The sequence below is a fragment of the Chrysemys picta genome, chromosome 12, assembly GCF_011386835.1.
Source record: "Chrysemys picta bellii isolate R12L10 chromosome 12, ASM1138683v2, whole genome shotgun sequence".
Classification (NCBI taxonomy): Eukaryota; Metazoa; Chordata; order Testudines; family Emydidae; genus Chrysemys; species Chrysemys picta.
Window position 1 is genome coordinate 18958014 of NC_088802.1, and position 18611 is coordinate 18976624.

General features: G+C 43.2%; 1 protein-coding gene across 1 annotated transcript; it reads left to right on the plus strand.

Moving 5' to 3' along the window:
* Window positions 1-5967: 5967 nt before the first annotated feature.
* On the plus strand, window positions 5968-6927 carry LOC135974591 (olfactory receptor 14A16-like). Its single transcript, XM_065563010.1, has one exon. The coding sequence runs from the start codon at window positions 5968-5970 to the stop codon at window positions 6925-6927; it is 960 nt and encodes a 319-aa protein (XP_065419082.1).
* The last annotated feature ends 11684 nt before the right edge of the window (window positions 6928-18611 follow it).

Sequence of the window (18611 nt, forward strand, 5' to 3'; positions counted from 1 at the left end):
AACAGGCCCTGTTTGCTAGCTGGAGAGCGGAGCCAGGAAAGAATGCAAATGTCAGAAAACGAAGCTCAGCTCACAAAGAAACTTCCTTAGAGCTCCTTCTGCACTGTCTGTGCCTTTGGAAAGGCTTCAGGCAGAGCCCAACTAGCTCAGTTGGTAGCACATGAGATTCTTATTCTCAGGGTTGGAGGTTCAACCCCATGGTGAGCATTTCATCTTGCAGCCTTAGGGTATGTCTCCATTACAGAATTAGGTCAGTGTAATAGAAGTTAATCTTTAGAAAATGATTTTATAGTGTCCATTGTGTATGTCCCCACTAAGGGCAGTAGGCAAAGGTGAAAGTAAGCCGGTACGGTCCAGTACCATGTATCGGCAAGAGCCTGTATGCCGTGCCGGACTGGACTGGCTTCTGCGGCGGTGATTTAAAGGGCCCAGGGCTCCAGCTGCTGTGGGGAGCCCCGGGCCCTTTAAAACGCCCCTGGAAGTCCAGCATCCGGATTTAAAGGGCCCGGAGCTCCGCGGTGACCAGAGCCCTGGGGCTCCCAGATGCCTCTGCAGCTGGTAGCTCCGGGGTGATTTAAAGGCCCTGGGGCTCCCAGCCACAGCTGGAGCCCCAGGGCCCTTAAATCTTGAAAGGCCCCGCCTCTTCCGGGTGAGGCCACGCTTCTTCCGGTTGACTCCACGCCCACACTCAGGACTCCGGCGTACCGGTAAGTCCTTTAAGTTACTTTCACCCCGGCAGTAGGTCTGTGGAGTGTCTCCTCAATACCATGGCTAGAATTGACTCACGGAGTGGTGCACTGTGGGTAGCTATCTCACAGTCCCTGCTGCCCATTGGAATTCTGACTTAAGCTCCAAATGCCTGATGGAGCAAAAACATTGTTGCGGGTGTTTTGGGGTACATGTTGTCAGTCTCCCCTCCCTTACTCCCTCCTTGAAAGCAATGGCAAAGAATCGTTTCAAACCTTTTTTCCTGGGTTATCTGTGGAGACACCATAGCACGGCAAGCATGGAGCCCGCTCAGCTGCACACTGCTTTTGTGAGCATTTTAAACACCTCGCGCGTTATCCTGCAGTTTGTGCAGAGCCTGGCTAGGAGCTACCAGCACGAGGACGATTGTGAGGAGCACATGGACACAGACATCAGAGGGGTAGCCGTGTTAGTCTGGATCTGTAAAAGCGTCGAAGAGTTCTGTGGCACCTTATAGACTAACAAACGTATTGGAGCATGAGCTTTCAACGAAGTGCATCCGATGAAGTGGGTATTCACCCATGAAAGCTCATGCTCCAATACATTTGTTAGTCTATAAGGTGTCAAAGAACTCTTTGCCGCATGGACACAAACGTTTCTGAAAGCATGGGATGGCAATTGGGACATCATGGTGGCAGTGGTGTTATACTTAAAGTACTGCACAGGATCTTTTCAGGGGGAATAAGACAAAATGCCACATTTATTAGTAATACATGTATTTATTAACACTGCATCATATGCATATAATAAATTACACTTACACTTACACACACACACACACACACACACTCTGTCTTGTTGTTACCAATTAGTTGCTCCCCTTAACTTCACTGACCAGGTGAGTTAGATGGGGGAGGGGATGGAGCCGGGCTTCTGCCGATCCGGATCGATGCTCCCATGTTGACAAGATGAGACCCGGGGTCCTCTGCAAGACACCTCACTTTTATAGCAGCTTTCCTCTTATGCAAATCTATACCAGATTCAATCTCTGTGTCTGTGTCCATTGGTCCTTTGTGCTGCTTTCTTTTGAGTGTTGTCCCAACGCTGCAAAGAGGGTGTTTCCAAAAGAAGGTGCTTGCTTCTAACCCCCGAGGCCATTGGTATGTCTGCTTGTTTTTAATGAGCCACTTGACAGGTTTTATTGTCCTTGGGTCTGGCTCCCAGCCCCTCTCCAACAGTTGAGGCTGTCTGAAGGTGCTGCCTTCCATGCCTTGCTCATCCACACCTCATTCATTCAACAGGGCAAGTGATTAAGAGTGTGTGTGGGGGGGGGGGGGAGAGCTCTTGTTCTACTGCTAGCAAAAAGAAATTTTTCTTCTATCTTATTCTATCCTTAGGGGCTATAATATTATACCAAGGTCAATGCAAAGTTTCTAAATGAGGCTTTGATACAAAGTCCCATGAAAACAGAGGTCACACGTGGGTAGACCCACCACAAGGTTATATGAAGAGGCACAATGTAAAATCATATGAAAATTATCAGAGATTTATCTACAGTGGGGCAGGTTGATACAGTGGAATGCCGATTCTGGGCCCGGCAAACAAGCACAGACTGGTTGAACTGAATAGTGTTGCAGGTATGGGATGATTCCCAGTGGCTGCAAAACTTTCGCATGCGTAAGGCCACTTTCCTGGAACTTTTTGAGTTGCTTTTCCCCACCCTGAAGCATAGGAATGCCAAGATGAGACCTGCCCTGACAGTTGAGAAGCGAGTGTCAATAGTCCTGTGGAAGTTTGCAATGTCTGACTGCTACCGGTCAGTTGGGAATCAATTTGGAGTGGACAAATCTACTGTGGAGGCTGCTGTGGTCCAAGTAGCCAAAGCAATCAGTAACCTTCTTCTAACAAGGGTAGTGACTCTGGGAAATGTGCAGGTCATAGTGGATGGCTTTGCTGCAATGGGGTTCCTTAACTGTGATGGGGCAATAGACAGAACACATATCCCTATCTTGGCACCGGATCACCTTGCTTATAAAATCGACCGAATGCAGCTAATTTCAACCTACCCTCATAGCGTAGACCAGCCTCTAGTCCCATAAAGCTCTTCAGACTCTCAGGGCTGGGTTCAGACACTCCAGGGCCATGCATGGGGTCGGCCCCATTGACCCTGTGCCCATGTGAAATGTCAGTGGTGGGTGGGATGGTGGCATGGGAACCCTGCTCCTTGCCCGAAGAGGCAGTGGGTAACTCTCCCCCACCCCTTGAGATCAGCGAGGTGCCCACAGACAGGCAGGGGGCAGTCATAGTCGCCACGGTCGTTACCTTCCCAGCCAGTGTGTATCTGCTTGGGTGAGAGGGTCAGGACTGCTGTGGTCTTCCCCTCCCCCTGCACACTAAGCCCCCTGATGGGGCGGGGTTATTGGGATCCTCAGAGAAGTTGGGCTGGGAATTCAAACCCCATGGAGATGTGTGGGGCAGTTCTGCTCTCCCAGAGCGATTGTCTCAGGCTCTCTGCAGACTCAGGCAGACAATGCTGCAGCTGCTGCCCTGGGGGCAGATCTCCTCACTACCCAAACCTTTACTCCAGACTGTGGGTGGTGCATGATCTGGGGCTGGCCCCAGTCAGACCCAGGGCACTGGTCTCTGACAAATCCTATGTTCCTGTGGAAAATAAGGAAAATCTGCTTGAAAAAAATGACAAATATTTCACCCAGATCTGTGAAAATTCATTAAAAGCTCAAACAAAACTGAATCATGGAGCAGCTCTAAATAAATGATTCTTTATGAATTGTTCTTCCCATCCCAGATAATATTCCCCAGATTAATTGTTTTGGTAAACTGAGGCACAGAGAGTTGAGGTAATATAGTGCATAGCCAGGCTTAGATCACAGAAACTTCCAGTGTCTTGACTCCTTTCTCTAGCCACTGCTGTCTGCTCTACTTGCTATAATTTAAGGTCGCAATTCTTAAGGGCGTCTTAGGGAGTTAGAACCCCAAGATGCACATGCCTTATTCTCTTAGGCTCCTTTGCAAATCCTGCCGTCATTTTCTGGAATAGCAGAGAAGCCCAGGCCTTGGAAGTCAAAAGAAAAGTTGCAATGCCAGGATTACAAAGGGGCTTAGGCACCTAAAGAAACTGATAGGTGCCTACTGGGATTAACAATAGCGCCAACAGTTTAGGCACCCAACTCCCATTGAATTCCCATGGGATTTAGCCATTTAGCTCACATAGGAGCTTTGATAAATCCCAGTCAGTGCCTGTCTGCATCTAATTACATGCCTAAATCCATTTGTAATCCTGGCCTACAGACAACGCAGAAGCTGGGCAGGAATCAGGGAACCTGGGGAGATCGTAGGCCCTGTGCTAGGCAGGGGATCAGATTAGAGGATCAGAAGGACACTTTTGGCTTTATCACCTAGGCATCTATGCACTTTCCTCTGGGCCTTTGCTGCTGAGCTGTGCAGGGCTCCAGGGAGTGAGTCCCACTAGCCCTTAGGAAATAGAAGTGTATAAATCACCTTCCTGCAGCATGGGTCTTTAATGCCAGTGCAAATCAAAGCCAGCTACACACAGATCTCCTGCAAAGAGCAACAGGTCTGAGTCAAGTTCAGTCACACAGTGAGTGGTGAAATGGTGCTCAGATACCTGTGCCTTTAGCTTCTAGTTTGTGTTATATAGATAGATATTGACCAAAGAATCCTGGTGCTGGATGACTGAATGCGTCATATGTTGGAAAAAAAATCCACAAAGATCAGCACAGTAAGTTTGTTATGTTAATTAACAATATACAGGGGAAATCATACAGGAGGAAATTCAGATGATAAATATGAATTACAATATGAACTCGTTAAGATTTTACTCTCAGTTTAATCAATTATCTACTGCTGAGAGGAATTTTCCGCCTCTAGGAAAAGGTTGACTTTTCACTGAAAATGCAAAATCAATTTATTTATATTTTAATTTTTGGCAAATGAAAACTTTCTACTGAAAACTCAATTTTTTTAATCACAAAACCAAAAATGTTTTTTTTTTTGCACAATAATCCCAAAATGTTTGAGAAAAGCAGACAGATTCTGAAATTTGTTGTCGTTTAGCTAAAAAACCAATGTCCATTATAAAAGATACAGCTAAAAATTTCCAACCTGCCTTAAACTTTAAATTAATTGGGGAACATTAATATTCTCTGATAAAGCATTAATTTCAAGTCCATTTATTCTATTGCATCTGTGTGATTTCTCTTTCAAAGTGATAATTGTAAGAAGGTAACAATTGAATAACTGTGTTTTATACAGACTAGCCCCTTTTAACCCTGGGTTAGAGTTGAACCAAGCAGCCAAACCCTGTCTATCCTGAGACCGTTCAAGAACATAGGGGAAATGACTGGGAGTAGAACTCAGAGCTCCTGTCCAAGCTCCACACTGTTGCTGGCTAAGTATAAATGGTGTAAATGGGTGTGCAGAACTTACATATAACAAGACATGGAGCCATGTTTCCAGAGGTATTTTGGCACCTAGTGGGATTTTCAAAAGCACCTAGGAGCTTATAACTTGTTAATTTCAAGGGGTGTTGGGGGCCTAAATGTTTTGAGAACCCCACTAGGTGCCTCAATACCTTTAAAAATCTGCCCCACAGCCTCTCTCCAAAAGCCCTTACAGTTCTAGTTGACATTGCAGAGAAAGGCAGAGAGAGGAAACAGAGGCAGAAAGATGGGAAATGACTGGCCAAAGTTCACTAGCAGAGACCAAAGTATAGCCCAAGTGTCCTGACAACCCCTGCACTGCACAGCACAGAATAAACGATACAACATAGAGATGATGGAGGGATGCTGCTAGTCCATTATTACACGCATTTAAAATGTTTTGGCATTTTAGTCTATCTGTTTCATAACCAAGCTGTGAGCTTGGTGATGGTCGCAACAGAGGGACCTCCTTTGGACGATTTTTTGGGTTTGGACTGTACTCTGTTCCATTCTTCATACTGCATTTTAACAAGCCACATCTTGGGCCAAATCCTCAGATGGGGTAAAGTAATGAAGTTCCATTGACTTTAAAGGAGCTGACCCAATTACACTAGTTTGATAAAAGGACTGATTGCTTGTCAGAAGCGAGAGCACTAACAGCACCTAAACATTGTAAGTGATGAGTGCTGTGCATCTTTGACATTCATATAATGAGATATTAGCGAAAGGGGAATCAGGGCTATTCCCTGTATCACTCTAATCCTGACCATTGTCTTTCTCATTCCTTCCACAGCCGTCACACAGCATACTGAGGAAGAAAATGTCCAACCAAACCGCCGTGAGCGAATTCCTTCTCCTGGGATTCTCTGATGTTCGGGAACTGCAGATTTTACACTTTGTGGTGTTTCTAGCGCTTTACCTTTTATCGCTGGTTGGGAATCTTCTCATCTTCATAGCCATTGCGCTCAACCACCAACTTCACACCCCCATGTACTTCTTCCTGATGAATCTGTCCATCCTAGACCTCGGCTCCATCTCTGTCACTGTCCCCAAATCCATGGCCAATTCCCTCATGAACACCAGATCGATTTCTTATTCTGCATGTGTTGCTCAAGTCTTTCTCTTTGCCTTCTTTGCTTCAGCAGATTTTGCCATACTGACCGTCATGGCGTACGACCGATATGTCGCCATCTGCCAACCACTGCACTATGAGACAGTGATGAACAGAAGAGCTTGTGTCCAAATGGCCGCCAGTGCCTGGATCAGTGTTTTTCTCTACTCTGCAGTGCACACTGGAAACACGTTTGCGATATCCTTCTGTGGAGGCAACATGGTGGATCAGTTCTTCTGTGAAATCCCCCAGCTCCTCAAGCTCGCCTGCTCGGACTCAGACCTCAGTGAAGTCGTGATTCTCGTCTTTAGTTTGTGCTTAACCTCAAGCTGCTTTGTTTTCATAATTGTGTCATATGTTCAGATCTTCACCACAGTGGTGAGAATCCCCTCTGAGCAGGGCCCGCATAAAGCCTTCTCCACCTGCCTCCCTCACCTCATTGTGGTCTCATTGTTTATTTGCACAGGGACCTTTGCCTACTTGAAACCCACCTTCAGCTCAACTTCAGGTCTGGATCTAGTGGTGGCTGTTCTCTATACTGTGTTGCCACCAATGATGAATCCGATCATCTACAGCATGAGAAACAAAGAGCTCAAAGGTGCACTGAGTAAACTGATAGGTCAGAGGTTATTCTCTAAGAATAAAATGTCCATATTTCTCCTTCAGTAACAATTTCATTCTTTGTTTCTTTATATAATCAGCTGATGACATTATTGCCTCCATGAGAAAATACTGTTCAATCTGTTTATGCAGAATTGGGTATTTATACTAGTAAAACTCCAGACAAACGTGACTCAAGAAAAAAGAAGTTATTATAGGTTTACACCAATGTAAATAAGTTCAGAATCTATCTATCATATACTGATACCCATCACCATACTATCTGAGCACCTTGGCCATAGACTCAGTAGCCATAGCAAAGTCCCTAGTGAGGTCTCTGGCTCTTCTTATTTTTGGGGGTAATTTCTGATTGAGATATCAATGCATTTGTTCTTTGTATTTCTTGTTTACTTGTTTGTCAGATTTTTTTTTCTTTTTTTTCTTAACTGGTTGGCTGGTGGTTTGGTTCGTTTGTTTGGAGGTGGGAAAGCCTGGGGAGATGGTGAGTGTTTGGTTAGACAGGATTTTCTATGTTTGTTCTCTCTTGGAAGTGCCAATATGTCATCACTTTGATGGGGTTTTCTGAGTGAGCTGAAGGTTTGCTCCCCACAATGACAACCTCATTGAGTCATAATGATAGATTTCTATTTGATTGTGAATTATGTTAGCTAGCTAGGTAAATAATGAATAATCTATGGAGATTATTGTGCAAATTATTTTGCTTCTTTTCCTGTTAATGATTGTCTATGTCCAAATCATGATTTTCTTATAAATACTCTTTATTAAACATTATTTAACAATGATTTTTATGGCTATATCTTACTCTATCTGTCATTTATAAACAGTTCATCCTAAAATACTTGATGTTTGAACTTTGAGCAGTTTTGACAGGATACATTTTTGACATGCTCTCTTTCATTTCTCTGAACAAATGGAAGTATCACACTCGGGATCCTTAAAAATCAAGGAGCCAGTCCTCAGCTGGTGTAAATTGTCATAGCGCCATTGAGGTCAATAGATCTCTGAGAATTTTCACCAGCTGAGGATCTGCTCCAAACACTCATGATTATCAATTTAAAACTCACTCCCTTGGAATACTCTGTACAAAGGCCCTGATTCCACAGCCACTTCAACACAGTCTTTACTTTAATCGTATGAGTGGCCCCATTGAAGGTTTAAAGGTAAAATCATGCTTAAGTCCCTTTGGATATGGGTTAGGGTTATGCATAGTACTTAAGGCTAACAAGAAACTGGTGTCAGACCCTGACACTGTCTCCATTTCTCTCCTTTCCCAGTCAAATAAAGCCTTACAATTGGTGCATTGGAATTACTATCCCCTTCTTGGGTCTGAATTATTAACATAAAATAATTTTTTATCTCAAAGCCAGAATCTCTGGGCCTTCTTCTCCAGACTTACCAGTCCTTTACAACTCTTCATCAACAACCTCTCCCTCCTGGAAATCCTGCTCACAAACATGCTCATCACCAAGATGTTGACCAACATGGTGTGTTTCTTCCCTAGCTTCCATGCAAGTGCCATTGCGTGCACTGACCAAAACCCGTCCAATTTGCCAAAATGTCACTGTTTCCAGAAACGTTCCTGTTTGCATGGCTGGAATGTTCGCACAGGGGCCATCAACTCAGCTGAATCACATTTCCTGAAAAAGCAAAGTTATTATAAATACAAAAAGATTTTTCTGTATTCCTTCAGTTTTTCCAGTGACACAGAGTAGGAGCTCACTTCAGCTTCTGTCAGAGGTAAATCACAGGGTAGCTCACAATTAGAGCTGGATGGAAAATTACTGCTGAAACAGAGTTTTGTCCAAAAATGCTGATTCATAGAACCCAAAATGATTCACAGAAACATCTCAGGTTTGATGGATTTTCAGGGAAGAAAGGTCAGATTGGCAATGGATTGCCTGCCTGCCAAGCTGAGCTGCTAAGGAGCTGGAAGTTTGAAGACCCTGGTATGGGCTCCCAGAGGCTGTGGCTCGAGGGTAATCTCAGCATGCCGAAGGTCCTGGCCCAGGAACACCAGGGCTTCCAGACTTCCAGGGCAGCTGGCTTCCTAAAATGGCTACTGAGTCACATAGTCTGGGCAACCAGCTGGCCTGGGAACCTGGAATCAGCTGTTGAGTGAAACTCACATTCTGCTCCTATTAGCAGCCATGAAACTGACAAGAATGTCAATTTCACTCAGCAGATGCCTGTGGAGCAAATTTTGTTTCTGAAGTACCATGTGTTGGTGTTTGTAAAACATCCCCCCCCTCCGACCCAGAGTTTTCAGTTAGAGGGAAATTTTGAAATAGCAACATTTCCCACAAAGCGGAAATCCCATGTTTTGGCCAGCTCTGCTTTCAAGCTTTGTTTGTTGTTATGGCCTCACTGGAAAACATCAAGGTACAGTGTCCCTCCTCACATCCTAATGTAGACACCAGGGCAACAGTAATCTGCTGAGGCACCTGAACAAATCAATGATGCTTTATTGAGAGTGGAATTGTCTTCTGAAGTTGCAAACCAAGTCTGTTGACCTTCAAGATGTGCTGCTGGCCTACCTATTCTCCCAATCTTTCCTTAGGGCTTAGCTGGCTTGATGGGAAAATTATATGGAAGTTTCATTGTTGGAGGAGGGAGAATGTTAAAGTCAATGAATGGGGAATGATCCCCTGGTCAGTGAAAAGGGAAGAAGTCTAGTTTGGTTAAGTCGAATTGTATGGATGGTGAATAGGGAATAAGGAGGAGGGAAGGTCTGTGATTGTTGTCAAATGCAGGTCTATGGCTGTTTCTGCTGGAGAATGTTTTGGTGGGTGAATGGAGGATAATCTAATAATTGGTAGGGGCAGAGTAGTCTATGGATGGTGAAGGACAGATTTGTCTGGTTAGTGGAGGGCAGAGAAGTCTACTGCTTGTTGAAGGAGGAAAATATTCTCGTTGACTGATGGGGGAAATTTTGCCATTGGTTAATGGGCGATTTTTATGCTGAAGGAAGGAGAATGTTTCCCAGGATGAATGGGTGAGGATTTGGTGGACCAAGTCAGTGTATTTTACATATATTCTTACAATACTGGGCAGAGGTCTAGCGTTTGGGCTTTCTTATGAGTCCAAAAGAACAAATAAGACAAATATTGCTGTCACTTGATTTTACGGCATTTCTGAGAACTTGTAAGGAGTCTCCAGACTTGAAGCTGTGGGTCTCATGAGGAACAGCACAAATTCAACTCTTATGTAAACTGGTAGGGCAGTGTTAACTACATTAAGGTCAAGCCCTCTGACACCAGTACTGGATTTGAATCACTGAGGCCTGGTCTACACTAACCCCCCAATTCGAACTAAGGTACGCAACTTCAGCTACGTGAATAATGTAGCTGAAGTTCGAAGTACCTTAGTTTGAACTTACCTCGGTCCAGACGCGGCAGCAAGGCTCCCCCGTCAACTTCGCGGTACTCCTGTCGCCGAGCTGGAGTACCGCTGTCGATGGCGAGCACTTCCAGGTTCGACTTATCTTGTACAGACAAGACACGATAAGTCGAACCCAGAAGTTCGATTTGCTTGCTGCCGAACTACCGGGTAGTGTAGACGTAACCTTATTGTTACAGCACCGGTAGTACTCCATTTCAATAGAAGGGGGAATCGTTCTGCCACTCTTGCTGGCTTCTTTCAATAATTAGGGTTCCGGGACCTGGTGTGTCAGTGACTTTAGACACCTCACTGATGAATGGAGGAGAGAGAGAGATCATCCTTGATACGGGCTTGCATAGAGAAAGGATCCACTGCCCCTGTTCACATTGTCAGTGTTAGGGGTGTTCTGATGTGAGGCTCCCACAGTCACTCCATTTCAAGCTGTTCCACTCTGGATAAAGAATGGTTAGTTCTTCCCAATTTCTTTATGGTGGCCTGTACAAAATGCACTGGGCATCTTTATCCAGTTCCTAGAGGATGTCTCCCCATCACACTAATATCAACATTACTGGCCATAATTTGCACCCTTGTGGTCCTTTACTAAGGAAGCATACAAGGATATGGAGAAGGGAATCTCTTTTTATGTACAGAAAGGGTCCTTCCAGGGCAGAGTAGAGGCACATTTCCAAAGACTGTTGAGTGGGGGAAGATTGCAGAGCTGCCACTTGGGCTTCTGTGTGCTTTGTTTTGTTCTAGAACTGGAGGAGTGTTAACGGGACACTTCATCTTGAATGGTTCCTCGGAATATGCGCTAACTACTTATGCTAAACTATCTGTTCTACCTCATATTTAGCCGTGACACTGTGGCCTTGTCTACATTGCACAGTTTTCTTGACTAAAGGCAGCTTCTGTCAACAAAACAGTGGTGGTGTACACACTGCAATTCTCAGCCCACTGATTTAACTCTCCTGCTACACCAACATAATAAAACCACTTCGATGAGAGGCGTAGAGTTTCTTGCAACATAGATAGAGCGACACAGCTATTGTAAATTTGTAAGAATCAAGTCTGTGTACTTTTGCAATGGACATCTCTGACTAATCCAAGGCTAGCTTCTATTGCTGGACAAAGATCTTCTACTGTTCCAGCAGATGCCTGGATGACATTGTATAATGACCCAAGTGGTTTCATCCTAGACCTCGGCTCCATCTCTGTCACTATCCTCAAATCAATGGCCAATTCCATGATGAACACCAGATCGATTTCTTATTCTGGATGTGTTGCCCAAGTGTTTTTCTTTGCCTTCTTTGCTTCAGCAGATTATGCCATACTGACCGTCATGGCGTATGATCGATACGTCGCCATCTGCCAACCACTGCACTATGAGACAGTGATGAACAGAAAAGCTTGTGTCCAAATGGCAGCCAATGCCTGGATCAGTGTTATTCTCTACTGTGCAGTGCACACTGGAAACACATTTGCAATACCTTTCTGTGGAGGTAACATGGTGGATCAGTTTTTCTGTGAAATTCCCCAGCTCCTCAAAATCACCTGCTCTGACTCAGACCTCAGTGAAGATGGGTTTCTCATCTTTAGTTTATTCTTATGCTTAAGCTGCTTTGTTTTCATAATTGTGTCATATGTTCAGATCTTCACCACACTGGTGAGAATCCCTTCTAAGCAGGGCTGGCATAAAGCCTTATCCACCTGCCTTCCTCACCTCATTGTGGTCTCCTTGTTACTTTTCACTACCACTTTTGCGTATCTGAAACCCATCTCCAGCCCTCCATCGGTTCTGAATCTCTTGGTGGCCGTTCTCTATTCTGTGTTGCCACCAATGATGAATCCAATCATCTACAGCATGAGGAACAAGGAGCTCAAATGTGCACTGAGGAAACTGATAGGTTGGAGGTTATTCATGAAGAATGAGAAGTCCATATTTATTCTTTGAGCATGATTTCATTCTGTGTTTCTTAGAAAAATAATTATTTGATCATATTATTGTCTCCATGAGAACATACCGTGTTCTCCAGCATTCTTAACAGCCTCAGTAAGTTCTTATAAAATTGGATTTGACAGTGTCTGCCTTATAAGGTTTTCTGCATGTTGGTGCAGTCCAGAGACATGGTGTTTTGCAGGCTTTTCATACCGTGCTATCTGTTTTTGCAGAATTAGGTATTTACACTAGTAATAATCCAGACAAACTTGACTGAATGAAAAAAGAGTTATTATAAGAATATAAGAACATAAGAATATGGCCATATTATGGGGGGGAGGGATAGCTCAGTGGTTTGAGCATTGGCCTGCTAAACCCAGGGTTGTGAGTTCAATCCTTGAGGGGGCCACTTGGGAATCTGGGGCAAAATCAGTACTTGGTCCTGCTAGTGAAGGCAGGGGGCTGGACTCGATGACCTTTCAAGGTCCCTTCCAGTTCTAGGAGATGGGATATCTCCATTATTATTATAAGAATGGCCATACTGGGTCAGACCAAAGGTCCATCCAGCCCAGTATCCTGTCTATTGGCAGTGGCCCATGCCAGGTGTCCCATAGGGCATGAAGCTAACAGGTAGTGATCAAGTGATTTCTCTCCTGCCATCCATCTCCACCCTCTGACAAACAGAGGCTATGGACACCATTTCTTGCCATCCTGGCTAATAGCCATTAATGGATTTAACCACCATGAATTTATCCAGTTATTTTTTAAACCCTGTTATAGTGGGTTTTTTACCCATGAAAGCTTATGCCCAAATAAATCTGTTAGTCTTTAAGGTACCCTATTATAGGTTTACATCAATGTACATAAGATAAGAATCTATCTATCTATCTATCTATCTATCTATCTATCTATCTAGCAATTATATAGCGTTACCCATCACCATGCTATATGAGCACCTTGCACATAATATCAGTAGCAATAGCAAAAGTTCCTAGTGGGGTCTATGGCTCTTCTTATTTTGGGTGATGATAAATCTGATTGAGGTATCAATGCATTTGTTATTTGTTTCTCTCTTTTTTAATGTATTTTTGTTTAGCTGGTTGGTTGGTGGTTTGATTTGTTTCTTTGTTCCAGGTGGTTTTGGAGGTGGAAAGGCCTGGGTAGATGGTGAGTGTTTGGTTCAACAGGATTTTCAATGTTTATCCTCTCTCGGGAGTGCACATACATCATCTCTTTGATGAGGTTTTTCTGAGCGCACTGAAGGTTTGCGCCCCACAATGATAAAAGGGTGCAAAAGAAGTTTCTGTATGGCTGAGTACCTGCTGAAATGATTATGTATATTCTGTTGGGGTATTATTGTATTATTAATGATTTGTTAGGGAACAAAGAGCCTCAGGGAGGCATCTTTTTATGATTTTAACTTAAATGATTATGTAAAAGCTGTGTCATTGGTGCTGTGGTGGAAAGGCTGTTCTGAAGAGAAACTTTTTCCAGGGTTTCCTAAAGAAAATCTGATTTGGGATAATGAGGCCCAAACTGGATCCCATTGAAGTCACTGGGTCTAACCCCTCACTTCTAAGAGATCAGGATTTGGCCAATGGCCAGTGCACACAAGGATCCAGATTTGGCTGACAGCACCCTGGTAAAAGTGAGGGTGACGGAGATGTAAGGGTCACATTTTCCAACTCAGCTAGACCAGCACCAATGCAGAGTAGATCCACTGGCATCACCAGTATAATGCTGATGTTGTTCTGGCCCAAAGTCTCTGGGTTACACTCAGTAGTAATAGAAACACTGATGTAAGTTACTTGTCTGGGGTCCTTTTGTTCTAACCTTGGTGTATTTCACTAGGAGGGTGGTGAAGCATTGGAATGGGTTACCTAGGGAGGTGGACAAAGCCTTGGTTGGGATGATTTATTCTTCTACGTAAAAGAATAAATGGACACAAATTGGACATCAGCAAAGGTAACATACAAAAGCCAGTAGGGGAACAATTCAATCTTCCTGAATATTCTATAACAGATTTAGAAGTAGCCATACTTGAACAAAAGAACTTCAGAAACAGACTTCAAAGAGAAACTGCAGAACTAAAATTCATTTTCAAATTTAACACCATTAATTTGAGCTTGAAGAGGGACTGGGAGTGGCTGGCTCACTACAAAAGCAGCTTTGCCTCTCCTGGAATTGACACCTCCTCATCAATTATTGGGAATGGACTACATCAACCCTGATCGAATTAGCCCTATCAACACTGGTTCTCCACTTGTGAGGTAACTCCCTTCTCTTCATGTGACAGTATAATAATGCCTGTATCTGTAACTTTCACTCCATGCATCTGAAGAAGTGGGGTTTTTTACGCATGAAAGCTTATGCCCAAATAAATCTGTTAGTCTTTAAATTGCCACCAGACTCCTTGTTGTTTTTGTGGATGCAGAATAACACGGCTTCCCCCTGATACTTGACATTACATCCGAAGAAGTGGGCTGTAGTCCACGAAAGCTTATGCTCTAATAAATTTGTTAGTCTCTAAGGTGCCACAAGTCCTCCTGTTCTTCTTATTACATCCACTGGATCTCCTTTGTTCGCATGCTTGTTGACCCCCTCAAAGAATTCTAGTACATTGGTGAGGCATGATTTCCCTTTACAAAAACCATGTTGACTATTTCCAAACAAATTATGTTCATCTATGTGTTTGACAATTTTGGTCTTTATGATACTTTCAACCAATTTGCCCGGTACTGTAGTGAGGCTTACTGGCCAGTAGTTGCCAGGGTCACCTCTGGAGCCCTTTTTAAAAATTGGCGGCATATTAGCCATCCTCCAGTAATTTGGTACAGAAGCTGATTTAAATGATTCATAGATTTCATAGATTCTAGGACTGGAAGGGACCTCGAGAGGTCATTGAGTCCAGTCCCCTGCCCGCATGGCAGGACCAAATACTGTCTAGACCATCCCTGATAGACATTTATCTAACCTACTCTTAAATATCTCCAGAGATGGAGATTCCACAACCTCCCTAGGCAATTTGTTCCAGTGTTTAACCACCCTGACAGTTAGGAACTTTTTCCTAATGTCCAACCTAGACCTCCCTTGCTGCAGTTTAAACCCATTGTTTCTGGTTCTATCCTTAGAGGCTAAGGTGAACAAGTTCTCTCCCTCCTCCTTATGACACCCTTTTAGATACCTGAAAACTGCTATCGTGTCCCCTCTCAGTCTTCTCTTTTCCAAACTAAACAAACCCAATTCTTTCAGCCTTCCTTCATAGGTCATGTTCTCAAGACCTTTAATCATTCTTGTTGCTCTTCTTTGGACCCTTTCCAATTTCTCCACATCTTTTTTAAAATGCGGCGCCCAGAACTGGACACAATACTCCAGCTGAGGCCTAACCAGAGCAGAGTAGAGCGGAAGAATGACTTCTCGTGTCTTGCTCACAACACACCTGTTAATACATCCCAGAATCATGTTTGCTTTTTTTGCAACAGCATCACACTGTTGACTCATATTTAGCTTGTGGTCCACTATAACCCCTAGATCCCTTTCTGCCGTACTCCTTCCTAGACAGTCTTTTCCCATTCTGTATGTGTGAAATTGATTTTTCCTTCCTAAGTGGAGCACTTTGCATTTGTCTTTGTTAAACTTCATCCTGTTTAACTCAGACCATTTCTCCAATTTGTCCAGATCATTTTGAATTATGACCCTGTCCTCCAAAGTAGTTGCAATCCCTCCCAGTTTGGTATCATCCGCAAACTTAATAAGCGTACTTTCTATGCCAGTATCTAAGTAGTTGATGAAGATATTGAACAGAGCCAGTCCCAAAACAGACCCCTGCGGTACCCCACTCGTTACGCCTTTCCAGCAGGATTGGGAACCATTAATAACAACTCTCTGAGTAAGGTTATCCAGCCAGTTATGCACCCACCTTATAGTAGCCCCATCTAAATTGTATTTGCCTAGTTTATCGATAAGAATATCATGCGAGACCGTATCAAATGCCTTACTAAAGTCTAGGTATACCACATCCACCGCTTCACCCTTATCCACAAGGCTCGTTATCCTATCAAAGAAAGCTATCAGATTGGTTTGACATGATTTGTTCTTCACAAATCCATGCTGGCTGTTCCCTATCACCTTACCACCTTCCAAGTGTTTGCAGATGATTTCCTTAATTACTTGCTCCATTATCTTCCCTGGCACAGAAGTTAAACTAACTGGTCTGTAGTTTCCTGGGTTGTTTTTATTTCCCTTTTTATAGATGGGCACTATATTTGCCCTTTTCCAGTCTTCTGGAATCTCTCCCGTCTCCCATGACTTTCCAAAGATAATAGCTAGATGCTCAGATACCTCCTCTATTAGCTCCTTGAGTATTCTAGGATGCATTTCATCAGGCCCGGGTGCCTTGCAAGATCTCGTGGTTAAGCCAAGGTGGTCTTTTGCCACATTTTCTATCTTTCCTAACCAGCGGAATAGCTTGCTTTTGGGCCCTTAATAGTGTCCCTTTGAAAAACTGCCAACTCTCCTCAGTTGTTTTTCCCCTCAGTCTTGATTCCCATGGGACCCTACCTATCAGCTCTCTGAGCTTCCCAAAATCTGCCTTCCTGAAATCCATTGTCTCTATTTTGCTGTTCTCCCTTCTACCCTTCCTTAGAATTGCAAACTCTATGATTTCATGATCACTTTCACCCAGGCTGCCTTCTACTTTCACATTCTCAACGAGTTCCTCCCTATTTGTTTAAATCAAGTCTAGAACAGCTTCCCCCCTAGTAGCTTTTTCAACCTTCTGAAATAAAAAGTTGTCTCCAATGCAGTCCAAGAATTTGTTGGATAGTCTGTGCCCCGCTGTGTTATTTTCCCAATATATATCCGGATATATCTACAGATGACAGTTAGTAGTCTTGCAATTTCACATTTGAGTTTCTTCAGAACTCTTGGGTGAATACCATCAGGTCCTGGAGATTTATTACTGTTTAGTTTATCAATTTGTTCCAAAACCTCCTCTAATGACACCTCAGTTTGGGACAGTTCCTCAGATCTGTCACCCAGAAAGAACGGCTCAGGTCTGGGAATCTCCGTCACATCCTCAACAGTGAAGACCAATGCAAAGAATTCATTTAGTTTCTCTGCAATGGCCTTATCGTCTTTGAGTGCTCTTTTAGCATCTCGATCGGTCAGTGGTCCCAATGTTTGTTTAGCAGGCTTTCTGCTTCTGATGTATTTGAAATTTTTTTTGCTATTGCTTTTGGAGTCTTTGGCTAGCTGTTCTTGAAATTCTTTTTTGGTTTTTTTAATTATATTTGTAAACTTCATTTGCCAGCGTTTATGCTATTTTCTATTTTCCTCATTAGGATTTATCTTCCACTTTTTAAAGGATTCCTTTTTGCCTCTAACTGCTTCTTTTACTTTGTTGTTTAACCACGGTGGATCTTTTTTGGTTCTCTTACTATGATTTTTAAATTGGGGTATACATTTAAGTTGAGCCTCTATAATGGTGTCTTTAAAAAGTTTCCACTCAGCTTGCAGGGATTTTACTTTTGGTACTGTATCTTTTAATTTCTGTTTCACTAACCTCCTCATTTTTGTGTAGTTCCCCTTTCTGAAATTAACGGCTACAGTGCATTCTGTCACACTTACCCCTTAGGCCAGAATTTTCAGAATAACTCAGTTCCCATTCAAGCACCAAATTAACAGGTGCCCAGGAATGAATTTCTAATTGAGGGAACCATCATCACTCAATGCTAAAGCTGACCAGGAAAAAAAGTCCCATTATTCACCATTCCATCTATATAGAGTATGTCTACCTGCCTGCCATGACTGCAGTATCTGCGCCAGGAGTGCTCAAAAATGTTCCATCAAAACCTTTTCCAATAGAAAATTGCAAGTTTCACTGAAAAGAAAATCACATAAATTCTCTACTACACTTGCAATTTTTAAGTTTTTCTTTAAAAAAAAAATGAAATCTGGAAAAAGAAACATTTTGGCTGAAAATTGAATTTTTAAATTTAATTTAATAGTTTCTGGCAATTTTCACACAAAAATGTTCAGTTTTAGAATTTTTTTTGAGAAAAAGTCAAAATTTTCATAAAGTACAAATATTTCCAACCACCTCTGTTTTAACTCATACCTCTTTACTGTATTTATCCTCACCCCATCCCTATTAGGCACGGCTGTGTTATTATACCCATGTTACAGATGGGAACTGAGGCCCAGAGAGAGTGATGTGCCCAAGATCACACAGGAAATCTGAGGCAAAGCAGGGATATGAGCTGGGTCTTCTAGGTTAGTATCATAGAATATCAGGGTTGGAAGGGACCTCAGGAGGTCATCTAATCCAACCCCCTGCACAAAGCAGGACCACTCCACAACTAAATCACCCCAGACAGAGCTTTGTCAAGCCTGACCTTAAAAACCTCTAAGGAAGGAG